The sequence below is a fragment of the Antechinus flavipes genome, chromosome 2 (assembly GCF_016432865.1).
Source record: "Antechinus flavipes isolate AdamAnt ecotype Samford, QLD, Australia chromosome 2, AdamAnt_v2, whole genome shotgun sequence".
Taxonomy (NCBI): domain Eukaryota; kingdom Metazoa; phylum Chordata; class Mammalia; order Dasyuromorphia; family Dasyuridae; genus Antechinus; species Antechinus flavipes.
Window position 1 is genome coordinate 17,795,240 of NC_067399.1, and position 17,995 is coordinate 17,813,234.

At 42.6% G+C, this 17,995-nt stretch overlaps 1 protein-coding gene across 1 annotated transcript in view; it reads right to left on the reverse strand.

Annotated features, from left to right (window-relative positions):
- The window catches only part of DOCK5 (dedicator of cytokinesis 5), a 238,954-nt gene that overhangs the window by 131,343 nt on the left and 89,616 nt on the right, over positions 1–17,995 (reverse strand). The window contains exons 4-6 of the mRNA XM_051974162.1: positions 14,288–14,343; positions 12,926–13,022; positions 2,810–2,958 (exon numbers count right to left, since the gene is read on the reverse strand). Coding sequence (XP_051830122.1) covers positions 2,810–2,958; positions 12,926–13,022; positions 14,288–14,343 — 302 coding nt within the window. The remainder of the gene's footprint in view (positions 1–2,809; positions 2,959–12,925; positions 13,023–14,287; positions 14,344–17,995) is intronic.

Sequence of the window (17,995 nt, forward strand, 5' to 3'; positions counted from 1 at the left end):
TAATTAATTAGTTATTAGTTAATGAAAAGAGCCTTGAATCGAACCCAAGTGCTCAGTAATTGCAATGACCAGTCTTTGCCCCCAGAGAGGAAATGACAAAGAAGCACCTCTCACCTTTTGGTGAGAGTGATGTGGAGTGTGGTAGATGCTGTCAAATATGGTCACTGTGTGGGTGTTTCACTGATCTTCCTTTCTCTCCTTTGAGGAAATGTTTACTGGTTAGATGTGCATTTATTTATATCCTGAATGTATGCCTATGGGAGTAGGTCCTAAAGTAACTATGACACAAAGGCAAAAGAAACCCATAAAATCAATATTTGTAATAAGATTTTAGGAGGCTAGATAGGCTCAGACTTAAGCATAAATATTTCTCTAGAATAACAGCAACATTTGATAAAGTTTGATCCTGCGCAATAGAGAATGTATTGAAATAAGATTCACTTATATAGTCTTCAGTTAATTTTTAATCCTTTTTTATGAATAATCTTTTGTTTAGCATAATTTTTATTGTACTATAACCAGTAAAAGGGGCATTTAGTATTTCTGCTTTTCTACATTTGCTTATGGTATTTTTATATCCTGTTATGTGGTCAATTTTTGTCAAGGTGCTGTGTACAGTTGAAAATATATACACACTTATTTTTGTTCTCATCTAATAATCACCAGAGAGTTATTCTATCTAGTTTTGCTAAAATTTTATTCAGGTATATTCTTATGCCTATTATAATGTCAATTTTTGTGAAGGTGTTGTACAGTTGAAAAACATGCACACTCATTTTAATTCTCATCCACTAATCACCAGACAGCCATCCTATCTTTATTTTTCTAAAATTGTATTCAGAAGTTTTATACATTTCTAAAAAATTATTCTAAAATATTTATTACATTCTTCCCTGGCTCATAAACCAAAAACTAGGGATCTCCCAGAGGGATCAAGAATTTGCACTCACTCTCCAGAATTCAGGCCAATGAAACAGTGATATCCAAAACCAATCTGAGATTAAACTTCAGCTAAGGTCAACAACCCAGGGCGTGGAGTACTGACCCAATTGGTTCTTAGAGCTCATGGTCTTTAGTTTCAAGTTGCCCAAAGCATAATATGGACCTAGTCCTTTGTGGAAAGCAGTAGAGGAGGGACTCCAAGAGGCGCAGGGATCTTAGCATTAGCTCCTAGAGCTCAAGGTAGACCAGAAATGCTGGGTTGTCCAGAACATATTGCTGGAAAAATTAGCAGAAAAACCTATAAAATAATAATAAAGCACCAAAGAAAAACAACTGGCCATAAGATCAATAAGAATTTGAAAAAGAAATGATTCAATAGTTGAAAATGAATTTAAATGATATAATAAATTAAATGAAAAAGCGAATAAGAAATGAAAGTTTTAGAGGAAAGACCCAGAAAAAGATTTAATTATTGGACACAAACTGTACAAAACTTTACTTAAGTAAACAGAGAGCAAAGTGGAAACAGAAGCAATTGACCAATGATAGCCCAAATCCAGAGCATCCAGGTTCAAGGAAAAAAATGCTTTGGGCAGTCAGAAAGAAAGGATGAAAATAGCGAGGAGCCATAGTCCAGCTCATACAAGACTGAGTGACTTTCATTCAAAAAGAGCAGAGAGCAAAAAGTGAGATATTCTGAAAAGGCAAAGATGTGGGTTTATGACCAAGAACAACCTGTGGGGATTTTTGTTCTTTTTCCGGGGGTAGGGGGGATGGAGGAAGAAGGGTCCATGGAAGAAAGAGCAGATTCTTGTCAATTGAAAAATTAAAATTAAAATCACGAAACATTTGTATTCAAGGCAACTTCTTTTGTCATGTTTTGTTAACTTTTATAATTTTGAAAGGGAACACGGGGGGGGGGGTCTTTCTGTATTTCATTTTATTTTTTCCTTTCTGAATTTAGATACTATGTCACTCAGGGCACGTGTGTGAAGTATTAAAATTAATAGAAGCCAGAAGACATGAAATCTACTAGTTTGGCAGTAACTAGCAGCCACTTTTTTGACCCGTACCTCAGTTTCCATTTCGGTAATAGGTGGATGATAATACCTGTTGTAGCTACATATAATGAACATGTCAAATGATTTGCAAAAACAACAAAGTGCTCCTTAAGTCTTAACCTTTTACTGTTCTTTCTTTACTTCTTTCCTCTTTTTTCTTTTCCTTTTTCCTTTTTTCTTTTTTCTTTCCCTCTCCTTCTCTCCCTTCCTTTCTTACTTTCTTTTTTTAAGAACCTAGGATGTGCTTGACATTATTTTAATAAGCACTCAGAAAGCTCTATAATCCTATCATTGAATGTTCCCCATGATGCAGACGGCATGGCCCAATGAAAACATCAATGGATGCAGAGTCAGAAGAGCAAGACCTGCATCCTGCCTTCCGCATTACCTGTGAAGGCACTCTTAGGCTCAGGTTTTCATCTGGAAAACAAGCTGGGATTGGGCTAGCCGGCTTCCATCTTCCTTCCCATCAGGGACCATCTCTGGTCTTCCTTGTAACCCCAGAGGTTAGCACAGTGGCTGGCCCAAAGAGTCGGCACCTGGTACCTGGTACCTGGGTGTCTGGTGCCAAGGTTGTTAGCTTGAAGCTTCACCAAAGGCTTCCCTTCAACTATTCCAAGAACGAGTAAGTGCGTGTTATTGTCCCCATTTTACAGAGCAGGAAACTATAAATACTCTCTAAGGTCTTATTTTATAAGGAAGTGGGACTTCATAATTATTCATGCACCATTAATAAGATCAATCCACCTTGGGAAAGAGCTCCTGACAGAAATGTGGCCGCTCTGCTGGGTTCCACCCCTGCTTACCTGTTGCCATGATCAATCTTGGCCGTGACCTTCTTCTTAAGCTCAGCCAGCTCATCCTTGGGGAGGGTCCCCGACAGGATCTGCGACCTCCACTCAATCAGGCTGTAGGTCATTTGCTGCAGCTGGCGGAAAAGGGTCACCTTGTTGTTCTGGAAGGAGGGAAGGAAAAGGGCTGTTTAAGGGTTCCAGACTGGAGTAACTCCGGGCGAGGAGGCAGAGATGGCATTTGTGGCCGTCCCTGCTTCGGGGAGCAGGGCGGGAATTCTGGGTGCCCCATGGCCACATTCTGATGAAGGGGGTGGGTTTGTGCTGATACACACACATCCTGACCTGGTCTTCCTTGGGACTGATGACATGCATGCATTTGGGAGTCAGCAAGCCAGGGCTAGCGCTGGATCACTGGAGCAGAGATTCAGGGTGGGAAGGGACTTTGGAAGTCCCTGAGTTCATCCTCATCATTTTATAGATGGGAAACTAAGACACAGTACATTTAAATGACTTGTATAGGCTCACAAAATTACTAAGTATATGGAGTGAGATTTTAATTCAGTGTCTTCCCTGCACTATTCTCCCTATCACCTCATTGGCAGCTTTTCACACTGTATGGCTACCTCCTCCGATGGAAAATTTTACTTGAAAAAATATCAGCCATTCACACTCAATCTATCTTTTATCTATTTATCCATTCATCCATGTATCTGACTATTCCATCTACTTGTTACTCCATCTATTCCATCAATCTATTCCATCTATCTCTCTCTCCCTCTCCTTTTCCTCTTCTTCCCTTCTTTCCTTCCTTCCCTTCTTCCTGTCCTCCCTCCCTCCCTCCTTTCTTCCTTTCTTCCTCCTTCCCTCCCTTCCTCTTTCCCTCCCTCCCTCCTTCCTTCTTTCCTTCCTTCCTTCCTTTCTTTCTTCCTTCCTTCCTTCCTTCTTTTCTTCCTTCCTCCTTCTTTTCTTCCTTCCTTCCTTCCTTTCTTCCTTCCTTCTTTTCTTCCTTCCTTCCTTCCTTTCTTCCTTCCTTTCTTCCTCCTTCCTTCTTTCCTTCCTTCCTTCCTTCCTTCCTTCCTTCCTTCCTTCCTTCCTTCTTCCTTCCTTCCTTCCTTCCTTCCTTCCTTCCTTCCTTCCTTCCTTCCTTCTCTTCCTTCTTCCTTCCTTCCTTCCTCCTTCTTCCTTCCTTCTTCCTTCCTTCCTTCCTTCTTCCTTCCTTCCTTCTTTCCTTCCTTCCTTTCTTCTTTCCTTCCTTCCTTCCTTCCTTCCTTCCTTCCTTCCTTCCTTCCTTCCTTCCTTCTTTCCTTTTTTCCTTTCTTCTTATCTATCTACCAGTATAGCCATCTATTATTCATATACTACCTCTCTCTTCTCTAGATTGGAGACCTAATATTATGTAAGTATGAATTTCAGTCTTTTTTTTTTTTTTTGGTTTAGACAAGAATTTGTTTCTTTTGAAAAACATGGAAACTCCCGCTACGAATGTAGATGAGCAAGTGAGTCAAATCTTGCTTCTGAGACTCAGCATTCATGTGACCTTGAGTATAAGGTCAGGTGATCGTTAAGGATTTCCCTATGCCTCAGTTTCCTTGTCTGGAAAACATTGGGTTAGATGTCCCTGAGGTCTTATTCTGCTCCAAATCTAAATGTCTGGCTCATCTCTAGTGATATTCTTTCTTTTGGCAGTGTTCATTGATTGATTAACTGACTGGATTCTTCTAGCTTTGGATGCCATATTAAAGGGAAAATATCACTTAGCAGGATGTTCAGAAGCCTAGAGACTACTTTGTGAGGATCATTTGAAGAAACTTCATGTATTTGACTTAAAGAAGGAGACAGGAAGAATCATAATAATTTTTTTCAAGGACATGAAGTGCTTTTATGTCAAAGAGGGATGGGATTTACTTTGATTGATGGTAGAGAGCATCAATAGGTAGAAGCAGATTTCAGCCCAACCTAAGGAAGAAGAGTCTAGTGGAGAGTGGAACTTCTTGGGAGATATGAAGCCCCCATCCCGACCCTGACCCTAGCCCTGGCTCCCATTGAAGAGCTTTCAGCAAAGGAAGAACAAACCATTTGCCAGGCAAGGTGTAGAGATGATTCTCAATTGGTTAAGAATTGGACTCAATGTCCTCCAAGGTCCCATTCTTTAACTAATCTTAGATCATTTCCCTTTTCTATCTTGCTAACCAATCAGGCCCAGAAAAGTATAAAAGAAGGTGGTTTGTTGTTACTATTGTTGTTTAAACTTGTTTCTGATGAGCAGAGGCCCACCAAGACTTCTCATTAAGCTCCACTAAAAATAGGATAATTTGGGTGTCAAACTAAAGTTTTGCTGGGAAACCCCAGAAGGAGGGGGGGAGAAACCAAGCCTGCAGACTACGTCACGCCATCTGAGATTCCTAGCTGACAAAAAGCCATCTTTTTATTCATAGATCCTTTATTCAGATGAAGAGGACCTTCTCCATATTGTACCCAAACTTCCCCCTACTTCATTTTTTCCAAGGTGATTAGATAAGAAACTTGCTGAATGATTTCTTCATTAACCATGACATGAGTTCAAGAAACTCCAGGAATATGTGACAGTCTGCTTTGTTCTTGCCATGTTTCTCCCTCTCTAGTTTCAATTAAATTAGAGCCTGTCAAGACTCTAATGAAGACCTCTGCATGTCAGATCTGTGTATTCCTTTCTGCCTCTATTCAATTCTCTCCAGAGGTCTATTGCAGGGAGAAATTAAACAGAGTGGCTGCCCCCACACTCCTTTTGGTGGGTCCCTTTCCTTTGAAGAAATTAATTTAGAGAGTACATACCAGGGAGATCCCATTGAAAAGGGGCCACTGGAATTGGATGCCCATGAAAACAGAGGCTTAGAAAAGGTCAGAGGGCAGCTCTTCTGACAAAGTCCAGCAAGTCTCTGGAATGGGGAACCTTAGTAGGTTAGTCAATTGGATCTCTTCACTTTACAAATGAGGAAACTGAGGTCCAGAATTGTCCAGGATCAGGATCATTGGTTCATGGATTGGAGCAAAAAATGGATCATAGAAACAAATGCTTTTCATCCCTTCATTTTATAGGTGAATAGAAGAAGGCCCAGAAAGATGAGGGGTATCTGATAGATTTTTCACAAGTCTTGTCCTCTACCCTCCCTTATTTACAGACAAGGAAACTAAGATCCAGGGAGGTCACAAAATTTGTTCAGATGGCAATCATTTGAACCCAGGTCTTTTGCTCCCAATCCAAGACTCCTTCTATTGCCACATGAAAAAAGTTCATCAAAAAAAAAAAAAAAAATCAGAACGAAAGGGGAAGGAATGGGAATCCAATCATCATTTTGCTCTTTACACAGTAATTACCATGTCACATTTCCCCTCTCATTAACTTCAGAATTGAAAGGGAGAATGAGAGGGAGGGGCCTGCAGATCACAAATGAAAAATTTGAAAAACTGGATGAAGGTTTCCATAGGAATGTCCTTTTCCTGATTTGGAGCTTTCACTGCTGAAATTATTCCTGGGAAAAAAGAACTAGGGATTCAGTGACCACTAACAATATAAAGAAATCAAATTTAAGGATGATTAAATCTTTAAATGTGGCCATCAAAGAAGGAACAAATCATTATAGTCTTCAAGATCAAAAGGAAATAGATTTAAATCAGGAAATAACTTTCAAAGTGATCTAGTTCAAACGTACCATTTGGTGAAAGAAGGACCCAATGAGATTGAGTGAGGCCAGAAAACTATTGAACACCATAGTGCTGGATATCCAACCAGGTTCTCTGATGCCCAAACTAGCCCTGCACCTCTCTATCATGCTGTTCTTGCCATTGCCATTTTCTTTTCTGCATGAATGAATGCAAAACTGTTTACTAAGTGCTTACTACAGCAAATCCAGGAGCCAACTTTTCTCCATTAGATCTCTGTGGAACAATGACCTGGCCCTTTAATCTATTTGCTTGGCAACTTTTCAGAAAGAACTTCAATTGCTATTCGCTGGTTCTCTGGACCATATCGATCTACTGAAATCTCTCTAAGAAACGTCCCTCCCGCTTTTAAAGTAGAAACAGACTTTAGAAGTTCCCAGGTGAGAAATATCCATGATAAGATTTCCTTTGAAGTCCCATGTTTGGCCATGGGATCTCATTCTAGGAGGGAGATTGGCAAACAGGTGCTTGCCCAAGACAGGGGTTAAGAAGGGAAAAGAAATGGGATCAAAGTCACATAAGGAATGAATGGCTGAAGGCTGTTGGTTGTTTATCCTGAAGAAGAGATTAAGATTTGAAGTCGACATGGCAGCCATAAAGGGCAGCAGCCGAAGAAGCATTTTTATTTTCTTATACAAGAAATACAAGGTAAGAAGAGCTTGAAGGCAGATTTCAGATAAAATTCAGATTTAGGAAAAAGTCTCCTAACGTGTAGAGCTGGTCTTGGCCCTGGTGAGACTCAGTTTGGAAGGGGTACAGAGGAAAATAACCAGAATGATAGAACCTAAAATCTTGTCCAAATAGAATTTCTTTGAGGGCACCAAGGATGTCCAGCATGGAAGAAAGGGAGATTTCAGGAGAGAAAAGAATATAGAAAATTATCAGGAATTATTAAAAAGGAAGAACATGTCTTGGGGGAGGATAAGTGAGGGGTGTGGGATTCATAGACTCATGATGACTGATCAGGGAAGAGAGAAGGTTCAGGGACTATCTGATCATAGACACAGAGCAAGAAAGAGCCTTCCAGATCAACTCATCCAATTCCCTGCTTTTACAGATGAGGAACCTGAGGCCTCAAGGACAGTCAAGCTAAACCATAGCAGAGATTTGTCAGCAATGGGCTGCATTAGGAAGTCCTTTTATTTAATTCTCTTTATAAAGACTTCTATTGTACCATGGAAAAAAGAAAAGGAAAATTTATTCTCAAAACAACCAATGATGTGACTTTTTCCTGCCCAAATCCAGCTGCCTCTTAGAAGCCTCCCAAATTCTCTCTCTCTGTTTCGAATATCTCTGTGGGAATCTTATTCTCATCCTAATACAGAGGGGATTCATGGGTTCCTGTTCTGACTTGAATTGGGCCTCCCAGATCCCTTGTAGCTCTAAGATTTTCTGGGTTTTGTTGCCAGGCAGAACTGAGGCTAAGGGTGGAACTATTCTCAAGAATCTCTAGAATGATAAAAAAAAAAAATTCCCAACCTATCCTTGGCCATTACCTAACCACACTTCCTATCTTCAGCTCCTCCCCTAAAGCAAACATGTGAGGGGAGAATTAGGGGGTGGACACACCCAGACCTCTCAAGTCATACTTTGCTCCCAAGGACTCTTAGTTTTCCTTCAACAAACATTTCTTAAGCTCAAGGCTTCCCATCAAAAGAAGGGAGGCTTGCACCGGACTTATCTCAAACACTTCCTGTTTCTTGCCCAATTGCTGAAAATGCCCACAAGAACGGTGAGGCAGCGAGGAAGAGCAGCCAGGAAGGTCACACCTGTTCTGAAAACGCCCTTCTCTCTGGAATTTGAGCTCCTGCGTCTCCCACAGAGAACTGGACCAGTGTCTTCTGGACCGGCGTCCAGCCCCAACGGGCTATAGATGAACACTTGGTCTTGCAACTGGGAGTCCAAGGCCGCTGAGAATCTCATGTTTATCACAAAAAAACTGGTTATTTGGACCCCTCAACAGTAAGTTGCTCACAGCAAGATAAAGACAAGCCTATGACTTTCTATTTGGGCTAATATTGTTGGCTTGAGGTAGTGAGGTACAGTGGAAAGGGCTCAGGGTTTAGTCAGAGGGCCAGGTTTTAAATCCTTCCTCTGACACTGGCCACTTTGTAGCCTTGTTGAAATCATGGGGGCTTAGTTTTCTTATCACAAACTAAGGAACAAAGAACTGAAGGTCAATCAGCCAAGGAACACTTTTTATGTACCTACTATGTGCCAGGCACTGGGCTAAGGGATGGGAATACAAAAATCCCTGTCTCAAAGACCCAGTCCAAGGGGAGACAGACAACAAGCAAAGTAATACGGAAAAACCAGTGACGTAATATAAATAGAAAATAACTAACAGAGGGAAGACGCTAGACTCAAGAAGTGTTGGGAAAGATTTCCTGTAGAAGGAAGGATTTGGGATGAGACTGAAAGGAAAGTGGAGGTGAGGAAGGAGAACATCTCAGACATGGGGAACATCCAGAGAAATTGCCTGGATCTGAGAGATAGAGGCAGAATTTGAACCCATAAGTTTATAGCCAAGGCTTTTTACAGGCTGATGCTGCCTCTCTCACCACCTCACTTTATTGATGAAGAAGGGAGGCTCAGGGAGATCAAGAGACTTGCCTAGAATCACATGGGAGTGACCCTCATGGCAGCTACGAGCTGGGAATCCAGTGATATAACTTTCAGATGAAGGTTAAAGCATAAGATGTCTTAATTGGGTGCAATGTCTCAAAGAAAGCATGGGACCCTGCTCCTTCAGAATCAAGAGACTCTCCACAAAGGGAGGTTAATGGCCCATTGGGGGTAAGGAATGCTACCATCGGAGCAACAGAGGTCACCTGTCCAATGAGGGCTTTGGTCTAGCCATTGTGTCCTTGGTCACCTGGACAATGAGGGCTTTGGTCTAGCCATTGTGTCCTTGGTCACCTGTCCAATGAGGGCTTTGGCCTAGCCATTGTGTCCTTGGTCACCTGCCCAATGAGGGCTTTGGTCTAGCCATTGTGTCCTTGGTCACCTGGACAATGAGGGCTTTGGTCTAGCCATTGTGTCCTTGGTCACCTGGACAATGAGGGCTTTGGTCTAGCCATTGTGTCCTTGGTCACCTGGACAATGAGGGCTTTGTCTAGCCATTGTGTCCTTGGTCACCTGCCCAATGAGGGCTTTGGTCTAGCCATTGTGTCCTTGTCACCTGCCCAATGAGGGCTTTGGTCTAGCCATTGTGTCCTTGGTCACCTGGACAATGAGGGCTTTGGCCTAGCCATTGTGTCCTTGGTCACCTGGACAATGAGGGCTTTGGTCTAGCCATTGTGTCCTTGGTCACCTGGACAATGAGGGCTTTGGCCTAGCCATTGTGTCCTTGGTCACCTGCCCAATGAGGGCTTTGGTCTAGCCATTGTGTCCTTGGTCACCTGGACAATGAGGGCTTTGGTCTAGCCATTGTGTCCTTGGTCACCTGGACAATGAGGGCTTTGGTCTAGCCATTGTGTCCTTGGTCACCTGCCCAATGAGGGCTTTGGTCTAGCCATTGTGTCCTTGGTCACCTGGACAATGAGGGCTTTGGCCTAGCCATTGTGTCCTTGGTCACCTGCCCAATGAGGGCTTTGGTCTAGCCATTGTGTCCTTGGTCACCTGCCCAATGAGGGCTTTGGTCTAGCCATTGTGTCCTTGGTCACCTGGACAATGAGGGCTTTGGTCTAGCCATTGTGTCCTTGGTCACTTGGACAATGAGGGCTTTGGCCTAGCCATTGTGTCCTTGGTCACCTGCCCAATGAGGGCTTTGGCCTAGCCATTGTGTCCTTGGTCACCTGCCCAATGAGGGCTTTGGTCTAGCCATTGTGTCCTTGTCACCTGCCCAATGAGGGCTTTGGTCTAGCCATTGTGTCCTTGGTCACCTGGACAATGAGGGCTTTGGTCTAGCCATTGTGTCCTTGGTCACCTGTCCAATGAGGGCTTTGGTCTAGCCATTGTGTCCTTGGTCACCTGGACAATGAGGGCTTTGGTCTAGCCATTGTGTCCTTGGTCACCTGGACAATGAGGGCTTTGCTCAAAAATCTTCTTGTCCTAATATTCTGTAATTCCATGAAATAATGGTTGACACTTTCAAAAAGAAAATAGCAGGATTGCTTCAAGCAGTTAGAAAGATGGAGGACACCATTTGTCGGTGGTTTCCTATTTAATTTCTGAGTCTATATGAATAGCAAGATCGAGCTACAGGTCTATTATAATTGGTTTTTGTTTGATGAGGCAATTGGGGTTAAGTGACTTGCCCAGGATCACACAGCTAGAAAGTGTTAAGTGTCTGAGGCCAGATTTGAATTCAGATCCCCCTGACTCTAGAATAGATACTCTCTCCACTAAGCCATCTAGCTGCTCCCATCATAATTGCTTAATTAATTAAATAATGGCTTGTTGTCATTGAGTCAAGTGATAGCAAACAATTGAAGTTTTGAAATTTTGCCTTTCAAGAAAAAGCACAGAAGCCCCAGGGAGAGTCAGGGTTCTCAGGGTTTTTCATTTCCTACCAAACTCAATGCTACTCATGGAAAGGGAGGTTTCTACCAGGGCATTTTAGATATATATATATATATATATATCTTAGATATATAGAATATATACATCTACCATTAACTCGGTAGGCAGAGGGATTGTGTGCTGTAAGGAAAGGGTATGGGATTAGAATTTTTTTTTTATGTTGTATTGTATTTTTTATTTGTTTTTTTTTAAACGATTTTCCAATTACATTTTTAATCTGGTTCAGTGTAGTGTCTGGACTAGTTCTCCCCCTCTATTTGTGGCCCTCTACAGTTCAGAACTGTGGGCTCTGTTTTTCTGAGAAAAACCTCAACTAAAATCTCTAGTTCAGAAACTTAGGAACTGTGTGACTATGGGCAAGTCACTTAAACTCTCTCTACGCCTCCATTTTCTCTTCTTTTTTTTTATTATAGCTTTTTATTGACAAAACATATGCATGGGTAATTTTTTAGCATTGACTCTTGTAAAACCTTCTGTTCCAAATTTCTCCTCCTTTCCCACATTCCCTCCCCAGTTGTCAGGTAGTCCCATACATGTTAAATATGCTAAAATACATGTTAAATCCAATATATGTGTACATATGTATACAGTTATCTTGCTGCACAAGAAAAATCAAATCAAGAAGGAAGAAAAAGAAAAACTGAGAAAGAAAATAAAATGTAAGCAAATACCAGAGAGTGAGAATGCTATGTTGTGGTCCATCCTCAGTTCCCACAGTCCTCTCCCTCTGGGTTTTGATGGTTCTCTTCGTCACTGAACAAGTGGAACTGGTTTGAATCATCTCATTGTTGAAGAGAGCCACGGGACTTAGGATTTTATGACCCGGATTCAAACCGCACTTATTGCTTATGGAACTTGGGGCAAGTGATCGGGCCTCTCTAAGCCTGTTTCCTCATCTGTAAATGCGGGAGTTGGATGTGATAGGAAGGACATCTGGTCCTACAAATTCTATGCCTTTTTTCTCTCTCAGGATAGCTCTGGCCTCCAAATCCAAGAATGGATAAAATGCTGGAAATCAGGAAGACCTGGATTTAAATCCCATCATAGACCCTTACTAGCTAGCTAAGGCAAATTGTGATCTCTCCGTGGCTTTGTACGAGATGATCTACAAAGTGCCTTCCACCCCTAAGTCTTGAGTCTATATCGTGATCCTTATTTCCTAGTGCCGTTGCCCACTAGAAGCTGGACATGATTATCTAGAAGACACAATGAACCTTTAATTTATTTATCATTTATATATTCAAAGAAAAGACATTTGAGAGTTCCTTGGATGGAAAGGAGGTCAAATAAATCAATACTTAGAGAAATTAACTCAAATTATTTGCTGAAGGTCAAATACTAAAGATAAAGCTTAAATACTTTGGCCACATAATGAGATTCATTGGTCTTTTCATTGGAAAAGACCCTGATTTTGGAAAAGATCAAAGACAAAAAGAAAAGGGGATGGGAGAGGAAGAGATGGATAGAGAGTGTCATTAAACAATGAGCACGAACCCAGACAAACTTTGAGAAATAAAGGAGGAAGAGCAGCCAGAAGTGCAACGGTCTAGGGGGTCACAAAGAGTTGGAAAAAACTGAAGAATATTTGATAATAACATTCAAAGAATAATTACTGAGCACTGTTCGCAGAACACTGCTGCATTCTGTTCCAAAAAGGTAGTTATTTGCCCAAATCTGGCCTTGTGGAGTTTGAAGGCATCCTTCCCACTTCTGTTATTCCCAGGATGGAGAATCCCAGGCAAGTTTCCAAATACAAAAACAATTGAAAGTGAACATAGAAAAATGATAAAGACCAAGAACAGGGCCAGGAAGAGATTTGCAAGGGCATCTCCCCAAACTTCTCTGCAGAGGCGGGGGTCTATGGGTATGCGAAGCTGCATACTCTGGGCTTCAGAGGTGACTCACCACGTAGAGCTTGTGCCAGATGACCGCCCATTCTCGGAGGGTAGAGGTGAGCTCATGCACCAGAGGCACCTCGCTGGGAATCACGGTCTCGTGTTGCCTGGAGAGAGAAGCAGATCCCTTCCTGAGCCCTGGGTTTTCTTGAAGGAGCCCTGGCCAGTGGAAGGTGGGAAGGGCCTTGTTCCCAGGCTGACTTGAATCTTTGAGATGTGGAGAAAACCTCATTCACTCAGACCTCGGGCAATCCCCAAACAGACCCTGAAAGAACTCACAGCCGAGACTGGCCTCCATCCTGGAATTCTGAAATACTAAACTGAAGTAACTAGGAGGTCATCAAGGGATCCGAGACATGGGAAAAGGAGAAGGGAAGGGAATAAGCATTTATGTAGCACCTACTGTAGACCAGGCATTGGGCTGAGTGCTTTACAAATATCCCATTTAACCTCATTATAACCCAAGAGGCTGGTGCTGTTATTATCACCCCCATGTTACCGATGAGAAAACAGATGGAGGTTAAATGACTGTTGGATGTCACTTAGCTAATAAGGGTCTGAAGCCAGACTTGAACTCTAGTCTTCTTGACTCCAGGCTTACTACTCGGTGCCAGCTAATTTATAAGGAAACCCCGGATTACCCAGTGGAACGCTTGGCTGGATTTGGAATCAGCGGCCTTGGGTTCTGGTTTTTATTGGGCCATAAACCTGTCAGATGAGGGGGCTGGACCGGGTCAGTGGTCCTCTAGAGGGAGAATTAAAGGGCAAACTAGTGAGAGTCAGTCATTCAATACCCATTTATGGAGTCAAAGTGCCACACTCGTATCCTTGGATACAAGAAGATGATGTAGGATAGAGGAAGAAAATGTTGTCATTTCCCTCTCCAGCCCATTTTACAGATGAGATAAACACAGTTAAGGGATTTTTCCGGGGTCTAGTATGTGTCTAAGGCCACATTGAAACTCATGAGTCTTCCTGATCACAAGCCCAGCGCTCTATTTACTGCCCCTCTCAAATAGGGAAGTGGTGTTGGGGAGAAGAGGAGAAAGGGTGGAAATTGTAATATATCTGGCTCTTTACTTTCATTTATCATCTCATTTTGTAAATGGCAGCCTAGAAAGGAGCCTTGAAGTCCATCTGGTCAAAGTCTACATTTTACAGTGGTCCACAGGGGTTAAGTGACTTGTCTGGGGTCACCCAGGCCATGAAAAGCAGGGCCCAAGCTCGGGCTTCTGAATCCTCATTCACTCACATCTCCCTGTGAATCCCCATCTAAGGCACGAGGGAGGGCAGATTCACAGATAGATCACCGGTGGTGGTCACTCGCCGGCCAGTCTCCATACCCACGGCCGCCACCCTCCCAGGCACTCACCCTCGATCCTCCACAGTCGCCTCCTTCAAATGGATGTAGGTTTCAGGGAAAATCCCCTGCAAGGAGAAGAAAGGAGGTTAGAGGGTCCAAAACCCCAGTCTTGAAGCACACGGCCATGGTCAACGAGCATCTCTTAAGCACCTACTATGTGCCAGACATTGTGCTGAGCCCTGGGGATAGATGCTAAAAAACAATTCTTGCAACTAAGAAGCTTACGATGAAGTGAGATCCATAGATAAATTAATAAATTATCCAGCAGGCAGCTATGGATCAGTGAAAACACAGCCAAGAAGGAAGCCTTGGGCTCAATTTCTGATACATGGCTGCTGCGTGGTCCTGCGCTAGGCAGCTCAACGGAGCCCTGGGCCACTGATTCTCTAAGACTTTTAAGTTACAGAGATGGGCCTGACTTTTGTATGAATTGATAGGGGAGCTGAATATTATATATATATATATAAAATGATGAAATAAAAGGTAATAGAGGAGCTGAACATATATATATATGTATATATGGTGAAATAAAAGGTAATGGGGAGCTGAATAGATAGATAATATGGTGAAATAAAAGGTGATGGGGAGTTGAATATACATATATATAGAGAGAGTCAAATAAAAGGTGATGGGGAGCTGAATATATATGTGTGTATGTGTGTGTCTGTGTGTGTGTATATATATATATATATATATATATATATATATATATATATATATATATCCAGATGCTTACAAGGTAACTGGGTACAGACAAGAAGGGAGAGGCAGTAGCAGCTAACCGGAGGGGATCAGTGCAGAAGGTGTTTTTTGCTAAGCCTCCAAAAGCCCCAGAGACAGAGATGAGGAGGGCGAGCATGGAGGCAATCTGCTCAATGATCCACAGATGGGAGAAGGGAAATATGAGGAATATTAGCAAAGAGAATAGCAGAAAATAAGACAAAGACGACAATCTGCCAGCACCCTGCATTTTGGTAAGAAGACATGTCGATGGTCTCACACAGGTATCCCATGATCTTCAGGAATTGCCTTGCTCCCTGTACTTCCCCCTCTCAGTAGAAGCAATAATGATCTAGGTTTTCCCTCTTTTCCATCTGTCTGAAAGAAGGAGCCTTTTTTACCAGTTTGGTCAAAGCTAGAGATTGTGAATGGGTTCTTTCTGGGCTCCCCATCTTTGATTCACACTCGGGGAGTCCATCCTGGGCCAATGAAAATCGAACGAAGCTTTCTTACTCAGCCCTTGAATTCATAATAGCAAGAGTGCCCATCAAAGCACGTTCACAGGCTCATAGGTTTGGGGCTCTAAGGCTCATTTCTTAAACTGTGGTTCTCAAGCCCAAATGGGGTCTTTTAACTGAATGTGGGGATATGAAATTATGATTCATTATCATTAACGGTTGATTTGTCTATTTATTTTATAAACTTTCCTACCTGGGGTCACATAAAAATTTCTCTGGCAAAAGGGGGTTCTGAGCTTATGAAGTCCTGCCCTAAGAGACCTTCCCGGTCACTGAGTCCACACCTACCTTTTCTAGTCGCCGTCACTGGGTGATTTCGGTTGTGTGCTCGGCGCTCCACGAGCGCTCTTTGTTGCTGCTATTTAGTCAGTCCGACTCTCTAAGAAGCCATTTGAGGTTTTCTTGGCAGAAACACTGATTTGCCATTTCCTCTTCCAGATCATTTTTACAAAGGAGGGACCGAGACAAATAGGGGGAAATGACATGCCCAGAGTCACACAGCTAATGAGAGTCTGAGTCCAGATTTGACCTTGGGAAGATGAGCTTTGCTATTATCAGTCCAGTGCTCTCTTCACTAGTGCTCCCACACACATGAGCATAAAAAAGTGAAATGACTCGGATGGAGATATGTGACCAACTGAATCAATCAATCACTTTCCATTCACCAGAAACATCCAGACCCTTGGTCTCAATCATGGTCCAAAGAAACAAACAGAAAGACTTTCAAAAAAGGGCCTTGCCAAGACTCTTCCATCAGTTGAATGCCGCTGACACTAGCACTAGCAAACCCTCCTGTTTCATTAGATTATAAGCTTCTTGAGGGTGGCAATAATAAACATTTATTAATTATTGACTGATTGATTGATTGAAGTCACAATTTTCTGAACTTGATTTCTGAATCATCTCTAGAGGGAGGAAATTGGACTCAGTGGATTCCCTCTGAGATCTGAGACCTCAAGTGGCTCACTCACTCCTGGAGAGACAAAATATATGTCCTGATACATATGGGATGAGTGGAACTCTATCCCGATAACCCTTTCTTCTGGGATTTTCCAGGCCAAGGTTGTATTTCAAGAGATAGGACAGGGTTGGCTCCAAAAACCGTGTGTCCTATTCCCAACACATGGATATTTATATGTGGATCCTCCAGGGCAACTGGGTGGTGCTAGGAAAATTCGAATTCAGATCCCTCTGAAACATACTAATTGTGTAATCCTGGGCAAATCCATTTCATCATCCCTAAAATGCGAAGCTGGACTACAGAGAGTCTTTGAGGTCCTTCTAGCTCTTATGGGGCAGCTAGCCAGTGCCAGAGTGCAGGGTCAGGAAGATCCTACTTCCCTAGTTCAAATCTTCCCTCTGACGCTTGCTAGTTGGGTGACCTCGGGCAGGTCACTTAACCCTTGCTTCAGCTTGTTTGCTTCAGCTGGAGAAGGCAATGGCAAACCACTGCATTATCTTTGCCCAGAAAACCCCAAAATGGGATCACAGAGAGTCGGACGTGATTGGAAAGGACTCAACAGCAACAACAGGACTAACCAGCTCTTATGATCCCATGCTCTCTCAGGAGCCCTTCGAAGTGAAGGGGTTAAACAAGATACAATCTTTAGTGCAAGTCCATTTTCTCACCCAGGGAAATTCAATATCAGGAAGGAATCGGGTCAATTAAACTCAGCCAAGCATCCTACATTTGATGACCGCATTTCCTAGATTAGTTTAGAGAAAGCCAAGGGAAGAAGGGAGGGCAATTTAAAACCAACAGCATGAGTTCCACATTGACAAAGTAGACCATAAACCATAAACTTCTAGGTAGGAAACCATAAAGGGATTTTAATGCATTTTATTCTCTTACCAAAACATCATTTGTATGCATCAGACATCCAATGATGGAGCTCTTTGGTAAACCTGCCCTGTAGATGGTCATTATGGGCCACATAAATCCTGGGTAAATCAGGTCATATTTCTGATTTATATCCCAGTTCACCTCAATTCAGTCCTCATCCGTTAAAGCGACCCATTCACTTGAATCAAACATTAAGCTAGAGATCGGTCCGCCTTCCTTCCCATCCAACCTCAGATCAATAACGAGGCCCGAAGTACTACTCTCTGCTCCTGAAATAGTCATTTCGGCCACATTTTATCACCCACTCTCCGTGGAGTGGGGACATCAAAGTCCCCATTAAAATAATAGACCCTCCAAATGGGCTCTAAAAGCCTGAGGAGTCAGGGTATTGGTCACGGTGGAGCGTAAAAGGATTTCAAAGGGGCTCCGCGCCCTCAAGAAAGAGGAAGCAGATAAATCTTGTCAACGGCAATGGGCAGGACATGAGTTTATTTTTCCTGGATCAGCTCTCTCAGAAGACTTCGAAGCTTCTCAAAGGGAGTGTGTGAACAGTAATTTAGTAGGAGGAAAAGGTCACCTTCAACAGCCTTGGAACAAAGGTTGTTCTCCTGGCAGAGCTCCTTGTAAGAAGCCAGA